Source organism: Saccopteryx bilineata, chromosome 2, assembly GCF_036850765.1.
Source record: "Saccopteryx bilineata isolate mSacBil1 chromosome 2, mSacBil1_pri_phased_curated, whole genome shotgun sequence".
Lineage (NCBI taxonomy): Eukaryota > Metazoa > Chordata > Mammalia > Chiroptera > Emballonuridae > Saccopteryx > Saccopteryx bilineata.
Genome location: NC_089491.1, coordinates 82,284,444 through 82,306,324, shown reverse-complemented (window position 1 = coordinate 82,306,324; position 21,881 = coordinate 82,284,444). Strand labels below are relative to the sequence as shown.

Sequence of the window (21,881 nt, the reverse complement as noted above, 5' to 3'; positions counted from 1 at the left end):
GAGCGCAGGCTCATCTGGTTGGAGCAAGGTTCACCAGCTTGAGCTCAAGGTCGCTGGCTTAAGCAAGGGGTCACTCGGTCTGCTGTAGCCTCCCAGTCAAGGCACATATGAGAAAGCAATCAATGAACAACTAAGGTGCCACAATGAAGAACTGATGCTTCTCATCTCTCTCCCTTCCTGTCTGTCTGTCTCTATCTATCCATCTCTGTGTCTCTCTCTGTCACAAAAAAAAGAATGTTTAAAAATGTAACCAAGTGTGCATGTGTCTACATATACATCCTTCATATTTCTGTCTACCACTAAGAGAGAAATAGCAAACAAAGACCTGAATAAGAGTCAAAAACTGAGGTGTTCAGCCCAACTCCGCCATTAACAAGCCATGTAACCTTGAGCAAGTCAATTAAGGTTCTCTAATCTGAAAAATGTATTAGACTAGATAACCTTAAAGTAACCAGATCTAAAGACCATGACATCACTGTCACTTTACACAATTCTCAGTTCCATGAAGGTGAAGTTTTAACATCACAAGGCCTTCTATAAATAAATGCAGAATTTAATTATAAAGTAATACCCACCAAAAAAACCTTGCATGAGGATAATACTCTTATTTCCAGAAATCTACATACTATTAAAAATTAATGTAAACAGCTAATCAATCATTCCTAACACAGAATGCATTAAATCACAAGCTTATCTTCACAACATTTCGCCTCCTTCCTATAGTTGTGGGTCATTATTTATATTAATTTATCCATCTTCCTACTGAACAACAACTTAAACTATTAAGTTAACTTACTATAAAATTAAATCTCAGAAAATTCATAGTCTGCTGAAAATGCAACCAAACTTACAATTTCATCCTTCAAAGAATAATCTCATAGTATAAAACTATATAGAAATGAGGCCCTGGCCGGTTGGCTCAGCGGTAGAGTGTCGGCCTGGCGTGTGGGGGACCCGGGTTTGATTCCCGGCCAGGGCACACAGGAGAAGCGCCCATTTGCTTCTCCACCCCTCCGCCGCACCTTCCTCTCTGTCTCTCTCTTCCCCTCCCGCAGCCAAGGCTCCATTGGAGCAAAGATGGCCCGGCTCTGGGGTTGGCTCCTTGGCCTCTGCCCCAGGCGCTAGAGTGGCTCTGGTCGCAACATGGCGACGCCCAGGATGGGCAGAGCATCGCCCCCTAGTGGGCAGAGTGTTGCCCCATGGTGGGCGTGCCGGGTGGATCCCGGTCGGGCACATGCGGGAGTCTGTCTGTCTCTCCCTGTTTCTAGCTTCAGAAAAATGAAAAAAATAAAATAAATAAATAACTACTTTCAAGTCCCATTATGATTCTCCTTTAAAATGAAAATAACCATAAGCTAAATTATTACTTGATTATTAAATAAAGCATTGAAAAATTATTTTTAACAAGCTTAATGAGAATTTTGGCAAATCAGCAGCAACATCTTTTAAAAAGTATCCCCATCACCTGACCAGGTGGTGGCACAGTGCATAGAGCATTAACCTGGGACGCTGAGGACCCACATTTGAAACCCTGAGGTCATTGGCTTGAGTGTGGGCTCATCTGGCTTGAGCATGGGCTCACCAACTTAAGCGCAGGGTCACCGGATGGTCACTGGGTTGAGGCCCAAGGTCACTGACTTGAGCCCAAGGTTGATGGCTTGAGCAAGGGATCACCGGCTCAGCTGGAGACCCCAGTCAAGGCACATGAGAAGCAAGCAATCAACTACAGATTGATACTTCTCATCTCTCTCCCTTCCTGTCTGTATGTCTGTCTGTCTCTCTCTCTCTCTTTCTCTTTCACTACAAAAAAATTAAATACAATAAAAAATAAATTTAATCAATTTAATAAGAAATTTCATTAAACAAATGTGTTCATTATAAATTTGTTATTTTTGGTTTCTGACATAGTTGAACAAAGATTTATTTAGTAAATATTAATCTACCTTTGAAAATGCAATACAAAGTAAGAAAAGAAAGGATGATGATATTTATTTTTAGCTATTCATTCAAATACCACATGGAGTTTTCTGACTAGCAGATAATTACAAGTTTCCCTATATCTCTTTAAAACTTTGTATAGCAGTATACACTACCTAAAAAATTCATCTAAAATTGAAAACTACAGACTCAAATGGTGTTCTAAGAAACTGTATATAGCCCTGCCCAGAGGGCTCTGTTGGTTGGAGCTTTGGCCCTAAATGCAGAGGTTGCTGGTTCAATCTCCAGCCAGGGCACATACAGAAATGGACTGATGTTACTGTCTCTCTCTCTCTCTCTCTCTCTCTCCCCCCCCCTTCCTGTCTGGCTAAAATCAATTTAAAAAGAATCTGTATAGATAGGATACTGTAAGAACTTCAAGAGCAGGAAACATGAATGTAGCTGGTGAGGTGAATGTAACTCAGGCATTGGATTACTCTGGACAATGGTATCCTGTCATGACCTTGTGTGATGGTACTAAGTATATATTACATATTAGGAGGCACTCTACAATCCTCTGCCTGAGCCCAATCAATTTGTGGGCATCATGGGTATAAATCCAACATTTACAGAGCACCTAGAATTATCCCAGGTGTTATTAATACAAAGAACAACCAGATATTCTTACTTTGCCCCCCAGAAGGTTTCACAGTTAAGAGAGGAGAGTAATTGTAAGACAAGGTAGTAAGTATAATGTTAGAAATCACAGCTGATATTATGGAGCATATAAAGGAGATACCTAACCCAGACTGTGGTAAGCAATGACTACCTAGGAGAGAGGACCTAAACAGAGATTTAAAATAGGAATGGACTGATGTTACTGTCTCTCTCTCTCTCTCCCCCTTCCTTTCTGGCTAAAATAGAGAAATTAGTCAGGAAATGGTTGGGAAAGTTTTAAAAGAGTAAGGTTGATGTTAATAAACAAAAGCACAGAGGCAAGGGAATAGCACTCCCTCCTGTGAGAAAGTCAATGTACTGCTGAACACACAATTCAAAAAATGTGAGATAAATAGAAAATAAAATTGGTGAAACAAGTAGAAACTATATCATACAGAGCCAGCATGATATGCTACAGTTTATCCTGTAGCCCAGGGATTTTCCAACTATTTCAGAAACCCAACTTTTTACTTTCTTTTTTTTTTTTAAATAGAAAGCTTCCAAGAGATCAACACAGACCTGGGATAAAGGGGGTGGGGAGATTCCCTGTACTTAGCCCATACATTGCAAGTGCGGTTTGAAACCACAGTTGGGACAATTTAAGAAGATGAGTAATACAATAAGATCTGTTCTTTCTCTTTAAAATTTTTATTAATTGATTTGAGAGCAAGAGAGAAGCATTCATTTGTTCCTCCACTTAGATGTTCATTCATTGGTTGCTTCCGGTATGTGCTTAACCAAGCATTGAACCCACAACCTTGGTGTTTCGGGACAATGCTCTAACTGACTGACCTAACCAGCCACGGCAACATCTGCTCTCTTGATATATCACACAGAGAATGGATTTGAGCAAGATAAAATTAGAGGCAGAGATATCAGTTAGCAACAGGTGGCATAGCCAAGAGATGATGACCTAAGCCAGTGTCAGGGCAGTAAGGAGGGAAGAAAGGAGGTAGCTTTGAGGACCATCAGGAGGCCTCGGTGAAGCTGAACTGACTGCACATATGGCTGCTATCTGGTCCCAGTGGCATTATCACTTGATCCCAATGGCATGTTTCAAATAGGGAGAGTTTAATTCACTGATCATCCAGGGGAAAAAAACTGTCTTCTAAATGTATTGTGTATATTGTATCAAGGCTTCATGCCTGTTTTATATTACTGCTAGGAAAAACTAATTGACTTGCGTTATTTTGCTTTATATTAATTGTTTAACACAACTATTAGAATGATTCATCATTAAAAAATTTAAAAATAAATATATTACTTAGTAGTTCAATGAATATTTCTAATCACGTTTCTTAACTAACCAATGCTTAACTTCTCTAATAATAGCTTTTTCCATATTTAATATTTGAATAATCAATAAACCTGGTGGATTTTTATTTCCTTACTCTTAAAAAGAAAATATAAAACTATATATGCTCAAAGATATTTCTTCTCTTCAGGAGAAAACACTGTAGTCAAAACAGCTTAAAAAGAAAAAAATCCAACCTCTAAAATTAGCATATCCCATTCTTTCACCCTCACTTATTTTATTTTACATTACCTTTCTGGGCATTGCTGGAAAAAAGCTGTCAGCTGCTGCAAAAGCACTGGCCAGCAATCAGGTCTGTGTTCAAGAACAGTGATCAAAGGCTGAGGACGATTTCTGAAAAACAAAGAAAGTCACATTGGAAACTGTCATTTCAGGACTACACATTCTCAATATCCAAATACAGCAGCAAAAAAATAAAACATAAAAAGCCAATGCCATCTCCAGACTTCTTTGCAGGATTCATAATTGCCACAAAACTATCATTTGCTGCATTTGTTTCAGAGTCCGTTCATTAGAGCTGACATATTTCCCTTTAAACTGTTCTGCAGAAAAGAGAATGGACTCAGAGACCCAGATCAGAGAATGAACTCTGCCACTTACCTGCTCTGCGACCAAGCAAGCTCCAGAACCCACTAGCTCTCTCATTTCCAACCCCTGATCCCTTCATTTCTGAAAGTTAGGCCTTCTCCTCCTCCTGCTGCTCTCTTTCCAAACCTGGAAGATTCCATTTTCTCTATCATGGCCCTAAATTGTAAGCACTGTCTGCGCTGTGACCCACTTATCCCCACTGTTCTTCTCAGGGTATGGCTCTGTACTCTCCCACCATATTTAAAATGAGGGAAAAAACAATTTCTTCCATCTCAAACAACAAACTGTCCAAACTGAAAATGTTTGATATTTCTCTTGCACGAAGATGAATTTATTTGTGCTATGACCATTAATATGTCTTTTAAAAACCTATACAGAACATACAATCTTAAATCTGAAGAATTCTTACAAATTAGAAATAGAAAAAAAACAAATTATTTTAAATAGTTGAAAAGTCACTAGAGACAGTAAATTCATTAGATTCTTAAACTATGAAGCGGTATACAAAGCCTTTGGTTATTATGGATGTGGCTTTTTCCTCCAAAAAAATGTTTTAATAAAATATACATGCTTATTATAAGTTCAAAACTACAGAAGTATCCATCTTTTTAACATAAAATGAATCGAACACATAACGCTACGCTATTCTTTAATCTTAATTTTTAACCCAACAATATATCACTAGCAATGATTTTTTTCAAAAAAAGAGAGAACAAGAAGACTAGTTACAACTAAATGATTTTTAAGACTGCCTTCTTGGTAGTTCTGAAAGTGTGCTCAGCTTACCAGCAATGTCAGCATCACTGGGGAACTTGTTAGAACTGTAAATAAATTCTCAGCAGGGACCCAGACCTAATTGCCCTCCAGACAATTCTGATGCACTGTTAAGAAGAAATGGTTCTTAACTCTGGCTGCAAGTTAGCTTCATCTGAAGAGTTCTTTAAAAAATAGCAATGTCCAGGTCTCAGTTATACTGAGGTTGCTAGGAATGGGGCCCAGGAACCAGGAATCTTTAAAAACTCTTCTAGCAATTCTAATGTGTTCCCAGGGTTGAGAACAACTACAAGTAAAACACCACAGAAGAGGGAGGTTGTTCGAAGTTAGAAAGTTCTCTGATTTTTGTTTTCTCTTTTAAACGGAAAAGTACATCAGTCATTGTACTGAAACACTCATCTTAAACACTTCTGTGACACTCCCACACAGTTTCCAGGTATTATAACACCATCTCTTTATTGCCTCCTAAACCTCACCTAACCTATCATGAACTAACTTTACCCACTGGGGCATGCTTTGCTAAGGCTCAGGCTATTTCTGACTGATCAGATTACTGGCATTATAGGGATCACTCCAAGAAATTTTTATGCCAAAACTCAAAAATCATATAAAAAAAAATCACATTCCCAAATTCCAAACTTTTTGTCAGTTAAACCTACCTAGAACTTGCTTCTACTATATATAGTTGCCACAGATATTAAGCAGCAAATCTAACAAATCCTAAAGGAGTCTCAGGTATGTCCTATCAACTAAACTTTTTAGATTAAGAGTTCAGTGGGTCATGTTCAAGTAAACATGAGTGAAAAGAACAGAACGGCAGCTGCAATTATTTTATCTGTGTTTGTCTTCTGACAAGCACCAAAACTGAAATGAGGGGCATTAGATATAGTCATCCATTAATCCTCCAGCTAGTGGTGGCATTTATGACTATTTCAAAAGAAAATCCAAGTGACTACTTAGTTTTGTGTGATCACAGAGCATTTAAGTGCTTTTTAACACTCTTCCCTAATAAGTCACCCTATATCCTTCCCCACTCCTAACTTCCCAAAAATGTTAAGGATCTATCTCCTTTTAAAAAGTAAGTTTTGCCCAAATTAAGAGAGGTAATTTTAAAGTAGGATTAGAAATGATGCACATATGGGCCCTGGCCGGTTGGCTCAAAGGTAGATCGTGGGCTCGGCGTGTGAATGTCCCGGGTTTGATTCCGGTCAGGGCACACAGGATAAGTGGCCATCTGCTTCCCCACCACCCCTCTTCTCCTTCTGTCTCTCTCTTTTCCCCTCCCGCAGCCATGGGTTGGTTTGAGCGAATGGCATGGGTGCTGTGGAGCCTCCACCTCAGGTGCTAAAAATAGCTCACTGCCACCAGCCCCAGATGGAGTGTGCCTGGTGGAGCCTGGCCGGGGGACATGCAGAGTCTGTCTCTGTCTCCCCTAATTTCCCTAAGAACAAAAAAAGGAAACAATGCACATATGGCAAAAAATCTCTGCTGTAATTCAGTTTCTACTTCACTGGAAAGGTGGAAACCACTCTAGCTTTGTTGCTAAAGCTGAAGTCCTGTTTTACTCACTAATTCTGCAAATTCTAATTTAGTATCTCAGACTTAAACTCTAAAGATGAAGTAGAATATAGCAGAATGAAGATTATCAGATTCATTACTGATTTAGACATCTAGATAATTAACTTTTTCACAGAACTGATTATGTCAGACCCAAGTAGAAATATTGTAGGAAGCATACAATATTGATTCCAAGAAGCTGAAAATCTTAAGGGAAAAGGAAGTCCAAAATAAGAACATTGACTCTTACTATTAATTAACATTTGATTACTAATATTACACTATTTCAGATGAGTACAACTAACTTAAAATTAATTATAATTTCTAAAATTTAGATTTAATATTTTAAGCATAAGCAAAAAGCTAAATTCTCCCTTCCTAATTGTTAAGTTGATATATAAATACACATATAAAATATACGAAGACTTATGCTTAAGTAATAGAATGATGTATTTTCTAATTCAGTATATTTTATCATGTAACTGCCATATGTAAAGATTTCTCAGTCTTGGCACTACTGACATTTAGGGCTTGACACTTCTTCGTTGTGGGGGTTGTCCAGCGACCTGTAGGGTGTACAGCAGCATTCCAGGTCTCTACTCTGCAATGCTAACAGCACTCAACATAATCATGACAATCAAAAATACTTCCAAACTGGCCCTGGCCAGTTGGCTCAGTGGTAGAGTGTCGGCCTGGCGTGCAAGGGGTCCCGGGTTTGATTCCCGGCCAGGGCACACAGGAGAAGCGCCCATCTGCTTCTCCACCCCTCCCCCTCTCCTTCCTCTCTGTCTCTCTCTTCCCCTCCCGCAGCGAGGCTCCATTGCAGCAAAGATGGCCCGGGCGCTGGGGATGGCTCCTTGGCCTCTGCCCCAGGCACTAGAGTGGCTGTGGTCGCAACAGAGCGACGCCCCGGAGGGGCAGAGCATCGCCCCCTGGTGGGTGTGCCGGGTGGATTCCGGTCGGGCGCATGCGGGAGTCTGTCTGACTGTCTCTCCCCGTTTCCAGCTTTGGAAAAATACAAAAAAAAAAAAATACTTCCAAACTGCACACTTGAAATTGGTATACTTTTGTTAACCAGTGTCATACCAATAACTTCAATAAATAGGAAAAAAAAGTCTCCATACATGACCAAATGTCATCTTTGGGGCAAAATTGCCCCTGGTTAATAACCAATGAACTAAGTAAAATGACAAATGACAAGCACTACAAGCACAAAGCTACTGGGAATTAAAACCTAGTACCAGCCCTGAGTTATTAAAAAATAAAAATAATATATATATTATATATATAATTTCATCTTCACCCATCTTCATACTGAATCAAAAGTAATCAATCAATCATGCTCAAAATGTTAAGTGACTTACAGAAATATAGTCATCAAATATTAACAGTAGATATATATACAAGAGTAACAGAACAAAATAAAAATTAGAAGACTTAAAATGGAAAGCAAATGTAAAATTATGCCTTTGCAAAATATAGAATCATGTTCCAAAATAAATAAATAGTACTAAATAATGTACATACTAATTTGGGTATGATAGAAAATAGTTATTTCCTATTTAAAATATTATAATATGAGCATTTAAAATGTCATGAGGCTAAGTATAGTTCACTTTTGATGTATTCAAGGACTGATTATGAAATTTATGGATTATTCAAGATTTTTGTCCTCTTTCTTCTTCTTACTCAGTGCATGTTAGCCATTCTACTTTTCACAAGTACATATAACTGAGAAAGGCCAAGGTAAATGAAGGATCTACAATTTAAACAAGTCAACTTTGCTCTTTATTAAAAGTACTATTGATCAAAAAAGAAATAACGGCCCTGGCCGGTTGGTTCAGTGGTAGAGTGTCGGCCTGGCGTGCAGGAGTCCCGGGTTCAATTCCTGGCCAGGGCACACAGGAGAAGCACCCATCTGCTTCTCCACCCCTCCCCCTCTCCTTCCTCTCTGTCTCTCTCTTCCCCTCCCGCAGCCAGGGCTCTACTGGAGCAAAGTTGGCCCGGGCGCTGGGGGTGGCTCTATGGCCTCTATCTCAGGCGCTAGAATGGCTCTGGTTACAACAGAGCAATGCCCCAGATGGGCAGAGCATCGCCCCCTGGTGGGCATTCCAGATGGATCCCAGTAGGGCGCATGCGGGAGTCTGTCTGACTGCCTTCCCGTTTCCAACTTCAGAAAGATACAAAAAAAGAAATAACATGGTTATAAAAGAACACCAGAACAAAGCCTGGGTTATGCCTTAAAATTTCAATTATCCTCTAACCTGCTATTCAAGTTACAAACTAAGTTGATTACCATACATCATTCAAAATAAGAGACAGGTTTACTATCTAATCAACCTGATCACTTGTAAAACAGTGGCAGACAATGAGCTATACAAGTTCCAAAAAACAAACATAAATGTGGAACATGTCATCATTAGTATTACTTACAGAAGTAGTGTCTACATTGTATCATCAAATTATTTACTGTACTGCCATACCTCGGGGGGGGGGGGGGGGGGACAACCTAGAAGTGGAGAGGTGAGGTGAAATAATACAGAAAAAGCACTGAATTTATGAGTCAAAAGTTCCAAATTTACATTCTGGCTCTGTAACAACCTTGTGATCTCAGGCAAAAGAATTAACCTTTCTTGGGCAGTTTCTTTACCTGTAAAATGAGGAAGTAAGACTAAGTACCTTCTAGTGCTATAGTTAAACAACCCAAGCCACCCATGAAAGCCTTGACCTTCGCACTGTTCAGAACTAGACGTGAAACAAAATCCTATAAAGCAGAAAGCAGTAAAGATGACCCTCAACTATTATAATTATACACCAAGCTTAAATGGTTCTAAGAACAGTGTCTATTAAAACCTGAGACCTCAAAAAGGAGAAGTCTCTTATTTTTACATCAAAGAGATAAATCATTCTATATTTATTTCACAGAGAAGTGTTGTGTCCAAAATGAGCCCACAGAAATTAAATCAGAATTTCCTAACGCTTAAGACACCCAATAGATCCTACTTTCTTCTTAAAAGAGAATAACATTGTTTCTAAAGATCAAAATCAATATCAACCAGGCAACCAGGTCACCCATCATTGGCCTTCGTTGCCTCTACTCTCTCCTTCAGTATATGTTGTTGTTTTTTCCTACCATAGATGAACCTTTGTGTTGTGTACTCCTTGGCACATCCCTATTTCATAATTTGTAAATGTTTTAATTGCTAGCTTAAATAAAGCATTTAGCAAAGTACACAGAATACTCCATAAATAGGATACTATTACAATTATCATGCAGGTAGGTTTGCATCTTAAACTAGAGTATAAGCAGCTTAAAAGCTGGGTCTCTGTCTTACATTTTTTACGTTTCTCTGTCAGTACCAAATTCACATCTATAATAAATGTCACACACACTCATTCACTCACTCTCTCTCTCTCACACACACACACCTACACACACACACATACACACACACTTGCCTCAAACCACCTTTTTAAACTCTTTGATTGGACCATTAAAAACCAAGTTATCATAGCCCCCATTATTATATTGTTTCAAAGTCCATGTTGTTCAAAAAAAAAAAAAGCACAGGAATCATGCAGAATTGCCTAATACTTCAGTGCTCCCACCCTTTAATAATATTGTCAACAACACAGGCAATACGTGCATCTTAACAGAATGGAGTGGGGGACGGAAGAAAAAAATCTTTTCATGGTTTCATTATAATAGCACAGAGGGATGTATGTAACTAGACTCACCTTTCCAAGTGTAAGTACATTAATCTTAAAAAAGACGGGTAAAAAAATTAGTCTTTGGTAGGCAAATCAAAAAGCAAAAGTTATCTGTAACCTTTACGTCACCACAACCTGCTATATCTCTGAATATAGGAAAACCAAGATTTGATTTACATCATAAATTCAACAATAGACAGAGATTGCCTTTTTGTGTGAAGAAGCAATGCCTGCAGTCACCACGCGTTTTCATGCATGCAGCTGGGACTCTGTGCTTTCAGAAGCATAGCATAGCACTTACTACATCAAATATGCATTGTAAAAGCATTTCTGTACCTGCTCTGAATTTTGATTTGAAAGTGCTAGTTAGAAACCAAAAAGAATTTTTTTAAAAAAAAAAAGCTCTGCATATTTTGTTAAAAAATGTATACTAAAAAATTATTATGAAGATTCTACAATGAAAATTACTATAAAAAAGAAAATTAAACAAAAATTGTGACATTAGATATCCCATAGTGTTTTAAGATGAAAGCATTTTATCCTTTCCAGACAAGCTCCCAGAAAAAGGAGGCTTAGAGAAAAAAAATGACATTTTTGACTAAATTTTCTTTCTTTGAATCTATAAGGCAAATAGGGAGAGTATATCATTTTTTGAAAGTATATATAGCCTGACCTGATAGTGGCACAGTGGATAGAGTGTCGACTGGGATGCAGAGGGCGCAGGTTCAAAACCCCAAGGTCACCCTGGCCGGTTGGCTCAGTGGTAGAGCATCGGCCCAGAGTGCAGGAGTCCCGGGTTCGATTCCCAGCCAGAGCACACAGGAGAAGCACCCATCTGCTTCTCTATTCCTCCCCTTCTCCTTCCTCTCTGTCTTTCTCTTCCCCTCCTGCAGCCAAGGCTCCATTGGAGCAAGGTTGGCACGGGTGCTGAGGATGGCTCTATGGCCTCTGCCTCAGGCGCTAGACTGTCTCTGGTTGCAACAGAGCGACGCCCCAGATGGGCAGAGCATTGCCCCCTGGTGGGCGTGCCAGGTGGATCCCGGTCAGGCACATGCGGGAGTCTGTCTGCCTCCTGCTTTCCAACTTTAGAAAAAAAAAAAACCAAGGTTGCTGGCTTGAGCTCAGGGTCGCTGGCTTAAGTGTGGGATCCCAGACATGACTCCATGGTCACTGGCTTGAGCCCAAAGGTCGCTGGCTTGAAGCCCAAGGTCACTGGCTTGACAAGGGGTCACTCGCTCTGCTGTAGTCCCCTCCCCCAGTCAAGGCACATATGAAAAAGCAACCAATGAACAACCAAGGAGCTGCAAGGAAGAACTGATGCTTCTCATCTGTCTCCCTTCCTGTCTGTCTGTTCCTATCTATCCTTCTCTCTCTAACTATCTCTCTGTCTCTGTCACATTAAAAAAAAATGAGAGGCAGAGATTTTTTAATTTAAATTTATTGTGGTGGCACTGTTAATAAAATCATACCAGTTTCAAGTGTGCAACGGTATGATACATCACCTGTGGAGAGGCAGGGATTTAATGCAAAGGTGTCTGCAGTGTCAGAAGTGTGGGTAGGTACAAGGTGATGGCTCAGAAGAAACATAAAAATACTGAGTTATAGATCCAAAGCTTATATTATTAAGTTACATGCCATTATTGCAAAAATTTAAAAAGAAATTTAAAAACTAGATATAAGATAGACTAATAAGACAAAAATTATATTTTATGATCTTAAAGACATTTAGCAGAAAATTAATAACTAATTTTTAATTAAACATACACATTTAGAACTTATAAAGCATTTTTGTAATGGCAATTACTAACTAGAAGACTGTACAATGTGTATAGCTTATTCTTTAGGTCTGATTCTAAACCCCAGGTATAAATCTCAGGTAATTAGAACCATAAACTGGGAACAATGACTTCCTGGGTGGGAAAGAGGAGAGAGAAAAGAGTAAATAAAAACATAAGCAAAACATGCAGGTCATCAGAAAGAATCAAACTGCAAAGAGACAGATGGCCCTTGGAAAGCTACTGGCTACACTTCCCCAATTACTGTCCTAGCTCCTTTCTTAGCCTTTACTCTGCTGGGCCTTTTCAGAGACATGGATATTCCCTTATTACCCATCTTCTTTTTCTTGTGTTTTCTATAAAGATGTTCACTCATCCATTAAAGCAAGAATTCACAAACCCTCTGAAATTACATGCAAAATTTTAAGTACATATATGTGTATACATTTCTAGGGTCAAGATCAAAATTCTGTTCAATTATCAAGGAAGGTCCTGAGCAACCCCCTCCAAAAAAACCTGTAAGTCAATTAAGTTTATCTAAGATTACTGTTGTAGCCTCAGGTGGCGCAGTGGGTGAAGTGCTGAACTGTGACGCAGAGAACCCAGGTTCGAAACCCTGAGGTCATCAGCTTGAGTGCAGCCTCATACAGCTTGAGCATAGGCTCATCAGCTTGAGCGTGGGGTCATTGGCTTGAGCATGAGATCATAGACATGACCCCATGGTTGCTGGCTTGAGCAAGGGGTCTCTCGCTCTGCTGTAGCCCCCAGGTCAAAGCACATATGAGAAAGCAATCAATGAACAACTAAGGAGCTACAACAAAGAATTGATGCTTCTAATCTCTCTCCCTTCCTATTTGTCCCTATCTGTCCCTCTCTCTGTCTCTCTCTGTCTCTCTCTCTCTCTCTCAAACGCACACACACACACACATACACACAAAGATTACTGCTATAATTCAGCCTTTTTAAATAACCACTTCCAAAAAAAACCCCATAAATTAAGCACCAATTCCCCCTTAAATAAGGTTATATATGAGGTGTTCTGCCCAGAAACTATGGCTCCCTAAGTATTAAAGTTTCTGTAACTTCAGCAAAATAAAATATATTAATGTATTTTACTGGCTCTAGTCCCTTATGAAAGCTTGATTGCACAGTACAGATGATCAAATGATAGTGTCATGCTTACTTTATTTTAAATAAAACTAAACATCTATATCTCATGGGATCCCTTTAAATAATAATTCAATTATTGAAATAATAACACCTCCAAAATCAAAATGGTTGCCTTGAGAACAAAACTATATGTGTATACATAAGATAATAACTGATGGTCAATATTTTAGTGTTGCAAGATTCTAAGCAACCTTATTAAGATAGTAAATGTAATAAGGAAATCTGCATAGAAATAAAAAACCTAACAACTGCTCTTTAAGACTAAGAGGTTTCTTTTCAGCAACTTACAAAAAGTAGTGTGCCTTCAGAAATAAATGTAAAAGGCAAAAACACTAAAAATTTCTTGCTTAGCATGCAAAAATATTATAAAATAAATAATATGTGGTAGTCCATGCAATGAAATCATTCAGCCATAAAAAAATATGAAGTACTAATCATGCTACAATATAGATGAACCTTGAAAATATTATGCTAAGTGGAAGAAACCAGTCATAAAAGGCCACATATTATATGATTCTATTTATAGAAAATGTCCAAAAGAGGCAAACCCACAGATAAAAGTAACATTTTCTAGGGGCTGGAATATGCAGTATTGGGAAAGAATGACTGCTAATGGGTATCGTACTTCTTTTGGGGGAATAAAAATATTCTGTTCGGACAGTAGTAATGGTTAAACAACTTTGTTAACATAATAAAATCACTGAATCGTACATTTTAAAAAGTTGAATTTTACGATATGTTAATTTATATCTCAATAAAAAAGGCAATAAAAATATTCTGAACTTAGCCACATACTGTTTTACTGTTTTAAATTAGTTAAACTATTATTTTAATTTGTGTGTGTGTGTACGCAAGAGACAGATAGGAAGGGGGCAGGGAGGAGAGAGAAATGAGAACCATCAACATGTAATTGTACTATTCTAGATGTTCACTGATTGCTTCTCATACATGCCATGATGGGGGGAGGAACATTTGGGCTCAAGCTAGCAACCTTGGGATCATGTTGATGATCCCATACCCAAGACAGCAACCCCTCACTCAAGCTGGCAAGCCTGTATTCAAGTTAACAACCTCTGGGTTTCAAACCTGGGATCTCAGCATCTCAGGCCAACACTCTATCCATTGCACCACCACTGGTCAGGCTCTCATGTATTGATTTTAGAGAGAGAGGAAGAGAGAGAAATAGAAGGAAACACTGATTTGTTATTCCACTTATTTATGAATTCATTGGTTGATTCTTGTATATGTGCTCTGACTGGGGGTTGAACCCACAACTTTGGTGTATCAGGATAATACACTAACCAACTGAGCTACCCAGTCAGAGAACCTCTTATTAATTTTATATGATCATGTGAAGTATGAGTATATGGCCAATATAAATAATCATGTTAACTTGGATTTCTCTTATAAAGCAAATAAGTTCATATGTGACTTCACACACAGGTGAGATATAAAAATGAGACTCACGGACATAGATAAAAGTGAGGTGGTTACTGGGGGAGGTGGATAGAGAGAGGGGGAGTAAAGAAGAACAAATATACAGTGATGGGAAATGATTTGACTTTGGTTGATGGGCATACAACACAATCAACAGTTCATTTATATTAAAAAAAAGGCTACAAAACTGTTATTCTCCAAAGCATTTTAGATCTTCATACCTGGCATATGTTGTCAGTTTGGCCCAAATAAACTCTTATAAAACTTAAAACATAAGAGAGAAGACAAGATGGCGCTGGAGTAGGCGGATGTACCAACATCCACCTCCCAGAACCAAAGCAGATTACAAAATAATTTTAAGAAATATTATCTGGAAAAACCAACTTTGGACTAAACTAAGAGGACTCTTCAACCAAGGAACACTGAAGAAGCCACACCGAGACTGGTTGGAAAAGCAGAAACACGGAGAGGGCTGCCGAGCTCCCTGGAGCAAATGGCAGCCAGGAGAGACTCGCGTGACAGGAAGTGAGTTTAGTAGGGGGGAGGGGGGGTCCTGAGTCCCAGGAACAAAGCCCCAGCCTGCAGCCCCAGAGCCTAGAAGAGGCGTAAGGACAGTATTTAGCTGGAAAAAAGTCAGGATATTGTTTGTGAGAAACAGTCTGATTTCTCAGACCCAGAATTCTTCTTAAAGAGATCACGCAGAAAACCTCTTTCACAACCACTTTCCCGGGGCTCCGGGGAATGGGGAGAGAGGAGAGGACCGGAGTAGCAGGAAGAGAGTGTAATCTAGGAGGCACAGGGAGAAACATTTTAGGAGACAGCCACCCTAACCCCTGGGACAAGTCACTTCCAAATCTGAAGTGAATATTTCCCCTGGAAAGAGCAATACCAGCAAAGGGAAGCAGAACACCAGCCAAACAAGCTCTCCCGCGGCACTCAGAGCAGAGTTGCTAAGAAGTTGCTAAGCATTCAGGTCTACAGTAGTGAGTGTTAGGGTCTGAGCTGCAGTGCCCGCACCCCACACAGCTGAGGGCTCGCCGGAGGGTGGATGGCGGCGGGACGTGGAAGTGCGGTTCTGTTGGCAGAGGCGGAAGCCTGCTGGCCGCCACTGGGCTCACGTGTGAGCTCAGTCTTGCCTGGCTGGGGAGGAGTAGGTATGCAAAAGTAGTCAAGCCCAGCTGCCGGCAGCCTGTAATCCAGCCTGTGGGAGAAGGGTGGAAACCCCGGAAGGGGTGGAGACCAGCCCTTGAGCAAGGGCACTGGAGCACAAGCTTGCCCTGCCCATGCAACCAACGCTTGTGGCCTGACTTGAGAGTTAGCTCCTCCCTCAGGGGTGGAGCCAAAAGCGCAGAACAGGCGGAGTTCCATTACTGAGCTGAGCGTGGGCACGCAGTCCTGCCCGGCCAGTAGAGCCAAGGCTAGCAGCCATTCCATGAGTGGGCTCCTCCTGCAAGGGCAGGGTGAAAGCCCAGAAACAGGCAGAGAACCGCAGCTGAGCAAAGGTGCTGGCCACTGCCCTCAGGGCCGAGTATAATGCCACACACGGGGGCAGGGCAAAGGCCAAGGCCACCAAGGCTAGTGCACCCGAGCACATGATCATAGCCACTCCCATGGAGAGGTGGAAACCACAGCAACAGCCCCAGTGGGCAGGCACTGGCAACGCCCAAACCCAAAAGCCCTAGGCAGCAACAGAAGAGGTGGTGGTGGGCCTGCAGACAGACCACACCTAGGGAACAGAGGCCATACCCAATGGACTCCAGGGGCCAAAACCTTCCTTTACACAGAGAAAATACGAAGGCAAAGAAATGCAACACAAATGAACCAAGAGAAATCCCCAGAAAAGGACCTAAATGAATCAGACATAACCAAATTACCAGAGGCAGAGTTTAAAATAACGATTGTTAGGATGCTCAAAGATATTAGAACAACAATAGATGGTCATTACGAACACCTAAATAAAGAGATAGCAAATATAAAAAAGGACATTAAAATAATAAAAAAGAATCAGTCAGAAATGACAAATACAGTATCTGAAATAAAGAACACAATAGAAGAAATTAAAAGCAGGATGGATGAAGTGAAGAATCAAATCAGCAAGTTAGAGGACACGATAAATAAAGGCACAGAAGCAGAGCAGAAAAAAGTAAAGAGACTCAAAAAGTCTGAGGAAACTCTAAGACAGCTCTGTGACAACATGAAGAGAAATAACATCTGCATCACAGGGGTTCCTGAAGAAGAAGAGAAAGAACAAGGGATAGAGACTTTGTTCAAGCATATCATAGCTGAAAACTTCCCTCAATTAAGGCAGGAAAACATCTCACATATTCAGGAAGAACAGAGAACTCCATTAAGGAGAAACCCAAAGAAATCAACACCAAGACACATCATAATTAAAATACCAAAGCTAAGTGATAAAGAGAAAATATTAAAAGCTGCTAGACAAAAAAAGACTATCACCTACAAAGGAGCCCCCATAAGGATGACTTCTGACGTCTCAACTGAAACACTTCAGGCCAGAAGGGAATGGCAAGAAATACTCATACTAATGCAGAGCAAGAGCCTACAACCAAGACTACTTTATCCAGCAAGGCTATCATTTAAAATTGAAGGAGAAATAAAAAGCTTTACAGACAAAAAAAAAACTCAAGGAATTCACTACAACCAAACCAAGGCTGCAAGAAATGCTAAGGGACCTGTTGTAAACAGACCAAAGTAGGAAAAGAATATAGCAAAAGAGGAATAGTTTTAGAGAATAAAATGGCAATAAACAATTACATATCAATAATAACCTTAAATGTAAATGAATTAAATGATCAGATCAAAAGACATAGGGTAGCTGCATGGATAAGAAAACAAAACCCAAACATATGCTGTCTACAAGAGACACACCTCAAATCAAAAGATGCACATAGCCTGACCATGCAGTGGCGCAGTGGATAGAGCGTCAGACTGGGATGCGGAAGACCCAGGTTCGAGACCCCCGAGGTTGCCAGTTTGAGCGTGGGCTCATCTGGCTTCAGCAAAAAGCTTGCCAGCTTGGACCCAAGGTCGCTGGCTCGAGCAAGGGGTTATTCGGTCTGCTGAAGGCTCACAATCAAGGCACATATGAGAAAGCAATCAATGAACAACTAAGGTGTCGCAATGCGCAACAAAAAACTAATGGTTTATGCTTCTCATCTCTCCGTTCCTGTCTGTCTGTCCCTGTCTATCCCTCACTCTGACTCTCTCTCTCTGTCTCTGTAAAAAAATTTAAAAAATAAAATAAAATAAAATAAAATAAAATAAAATAAAATAAAATAAAAAGATGCACATAGACTGAAGATAAAGGGATGGAAAAAAATATTTCACACAAATGGAAATGAAAAAAAAGCTAGGGTAGCAATACTAATATCAGACAAAATGGACTTTAAAACAAAGACTATAGTTAGAGATAAAGAAGGTCACTACATAATGATAAAGGGAGCAATCCAAAAGGAAGATATAACCATTATAAATATCTACGCACCTAATATAGGAGCACCTAAATATGATATATAAAACAGACTTTGATGGATTTAAAGGGCGAGATCAACAGCAATACTATAATAGTAGGGGATTTCAATACCCCATTAACATCATTAGATAGATCCTCAAGAAAGAAAGGTAGGCTTCCCCCTCGCTCCTCTAAGGGAGGGTGCAGTCTCTTCCAGCCCTGCTCCAGCCACCTATGACCTAACCTTGCCCAGAATGCTGGGGTTTGCCACTGAAGGCTGAAGGTGCCCAGGGCCGTCGGCCCCATCTACAACAGTGTGGACAAGCCTTGGATATTTCTTCCAAGAAGCAGATAAACTGATCTCATTTGCACAAGGGCCACTTAACTAGATCTTGCCTGAATAGTCAGGTTTTTTATTCTTTCCTCGAAGATCTCTGTTGTGAGTGTTGATAATCCTATTTTCTGCTGCTTTGCTTAATATATAGTGTTTCCTTTATTCCTCCTACCTCAATGCCCCACTCATATTTCAGGCTGGGACCTACTCCTAATTTAGAGCTCTCTTTCCCCCTTTTGCCAACTTCTATTATGAATCTACCTTTGCCACCCAGCTTAGTGTATCCCAAGGTTCTCTTTACCAAGCCACAGTTGCAGAGCTCCAGGGAAAAGCAACCTGGTCTCATCTCTCCAGGCAGAGGAGAACAGAAGCTCCATCTCCACACATGCTGCAGATGGCTTTTCCAGTCTACCTGAATCATTACCAGCTAGAAGCAGTGGTCATTGGGACTTGGACGTGAGCTGCAAAGTATAGAATTGTGACAACAATTCCAGTGCCATGTGGACTTTTCCTGGACTCCTGCTCCTTGGGACAGCTCCTAACAGACTGAACTGGGGTTAGGTTGCATTTATTAGGGACTTGGCATGGTGTTGGGGCCAACTTGGACTTGGTGAACTTGTTAAGGACACTACTCTTTTATGGATTCTTGCTGTATTGGCCATGTGTTTGCTTAAAGGCTTTAATCACTGTAAAAAAAAATAGAAGACTAGATAAAGAAGATGTGGCACATATACACCATGGTATACTATTCAGCCATAAGAAATGATGACATCGGATCACTTACAACAAAATGGTGGGATCTTGGTAACATTATACGAAGTGAAATAAGTAAATCAGAAAAAAACAAGAACTGCAGGATTCCACACAGTGGTGGGATATAAAAACGAGACTAAGAGACATGGACAAGAGTGTGGTGGTTACGGGGGACAGAAGGGAGAGGGGGAGGGGGGAGGGGAGGGCCATGAAGAAAACTAGATAGAAGGTGACGGAGGACAATCTGACTTTGGGTGATGGGTATGCAACATAATTGAATGACAAGATAACCTGGAAATGTTTTCTTTGAATATATGTACCCTAATTTATTGATGACACCCCATTAAAATTAATAAAAATTTATTTATTAAAAAAAACAAAAAAACTTAAAAACATAAATGTTTTATCTGAAACCTATGTACTCTTATTGATCAATGTCACCCTATTAAATTGAATTGCTAAATATATATATTATATATTGATATATAAAAAATAAGTTCAAATCAGAATCTCATTTATTACCTCAATATCACTGGTTAAGTACTTAATTGTGTCCATTTTAAAAATGTTGATGTAGCCTGATGTAGCTGATGAAGCAGTGGATAGAGCATCAGCCTGAGATGTAGAAGACCCAGGTTTGAAACCCCAAGGTCACAAGCTTGAGTGTAGATTCATCCGGATTGAGCATGGGCTCATTAGCTTGACTGCAGGCTCACCAGCTAGAGCACGGGCCCACAGACACGACCCCATGGTTGCTGGCGTGAGCAAGGGGTCACTGGTTTGGCTGTAGTCGCCCCAGTCAAGGCACTTAAGAGAAGCAATCAATGAATAACTATGGTGCCACAACAAAGAATTGATGCTTCTTATCTGTCTCCCTTCCTGTCTGTCTGCTGTCTGTCCCTATCTGCCTGTCACTAAAAAAAAAAAGAAAAAAAGATACAGATATAAAAGGAAAGAAAGCTCAGTGTCTTTTTCTAATGTCTTTATAAAATATTATGACATTGTTTGGTATATGGACCATTTATCCAGTGATTCCCAAACCTAGTTCTACATCAGAATCCCTTGGAACTTTTAAAAATATACAAATTCTAGTAGAGCGTTGGCCTAGTGTGCAGAGGACCCGGGTTCGATTCCCGGCCAGGGCACACAGGAGAAGCACCCATTTGCTTCTCCACCCCTCCGCCGCGCCTTCCTCTCTGTCTCTCTCTTCCCCTCCCACAGCCGAGGCTCCATTGGAGCAAAAATGGCCCGGGTGCTGGGGATGGCTCTGTGGCCTCTGCCTCAGGCGCTAGAGTGGCTCTGGTCGCAACATGGCGACGCCCAGGATGGGCAGAGCATCGCCCCCTGGTGGGCAGAGCGTCGCCCCTGGTGGGCGTGCCGGGTGGATCCCAGCACATGCGGGAGTCTGTCTGACTGTCTCTCCATGTTTCCAGCTTCAGAAAAATGCAAAAAAAGAAAAAAGAAAAAATATATATATATACAAATTCTAGGTACTTATACTGGCCCCCATCCAAGCCATCTAAAACAGAATCTGTAGAGGTAGAGCTTTAGACTCTATAGATTAAGTAAATATCCAGGGGTTCCTATTATTTCCAATCCTAAAACTTATCTCTGTCCCCACCACCACAAGTAAATTTGAAGGGAGTGGTAGAGTTTGGAAATCATCATTTTGAAATCATCACAGAGAAAATTGGTTGGGGCAGCAGGGGAAGAGTATGAGCTTAATGAGAAACAGGATATATGCATGGTCTCAAAGTGTCTCACAGATGCGTATTAGTTACAGAAGGGAAATGATAACTATACATAGAGAAACCAGATATAACCTTGAGTGGGTGATCAAAATAAAAATAAAAATCACCAGTGAAGGCAAGATGGACAACAATGCCTCCAGATGTAATATCCTGAGAAGCATCACTTTTATAGTATTCAAAATTGTTTATGTCATGAAAGAATGAGAAACAGTTCTAAACTTTAAAAGACTAAAAAGATATGACAACTACAGGCAACATGTGATATGTGATCATACATTAGATCCTGTACACTAAAAATAAAACAGAAAAAAAAGGTATAAAAGAACAAATGACCAAACTGGAATACAGACTACAGATTGAATTATTGTATTAATGCTAAATTTTCTCAATTTGATATCTGTACTCTAGTAGTATAAAAGAATATCTTTGTTCTTAGAAAACACATGCTATTGAATATATGCAATCCACTCTCAAATATTCTGTGATTAAAAAAAATTATAGAGAGAATGATAAAGCAAATGTGGCAAAGTATAAAAGAAACTGATGAATCTGGGTCAGTATATGAGTCTCTTCCTCTTTTCTTGCAACTTTTCTAGAATGTTAAAATTAT

General features: G+C 40.0%; 1 protein-coding gene across 4 annotated transcripts in view; it reads right to left on the bottom strand.

Moving 5' to 3' along the window:
* Window positions 1-21,881, bottom strand: part of FOCAD (focadhesin) — a 334,210-nt gene that overhangs the window by 235,172 nt on the left and 77,157 nt on the right. For all 4 annotated transcript variants that reach the window (XM_066257344.1, XM_066257347.1, XM_066257346.1 and 1 more), the window contains exon 6: window positions 4,181-4,282. In XM_066257344.1, the coding sequence (XP_066113441.1) occupies window positions 4,181-4,282 (102 nt within the window). The remainder of the gene's footprint in view (window positions 1-4,180; window positions 4,283-21,881) is intronic.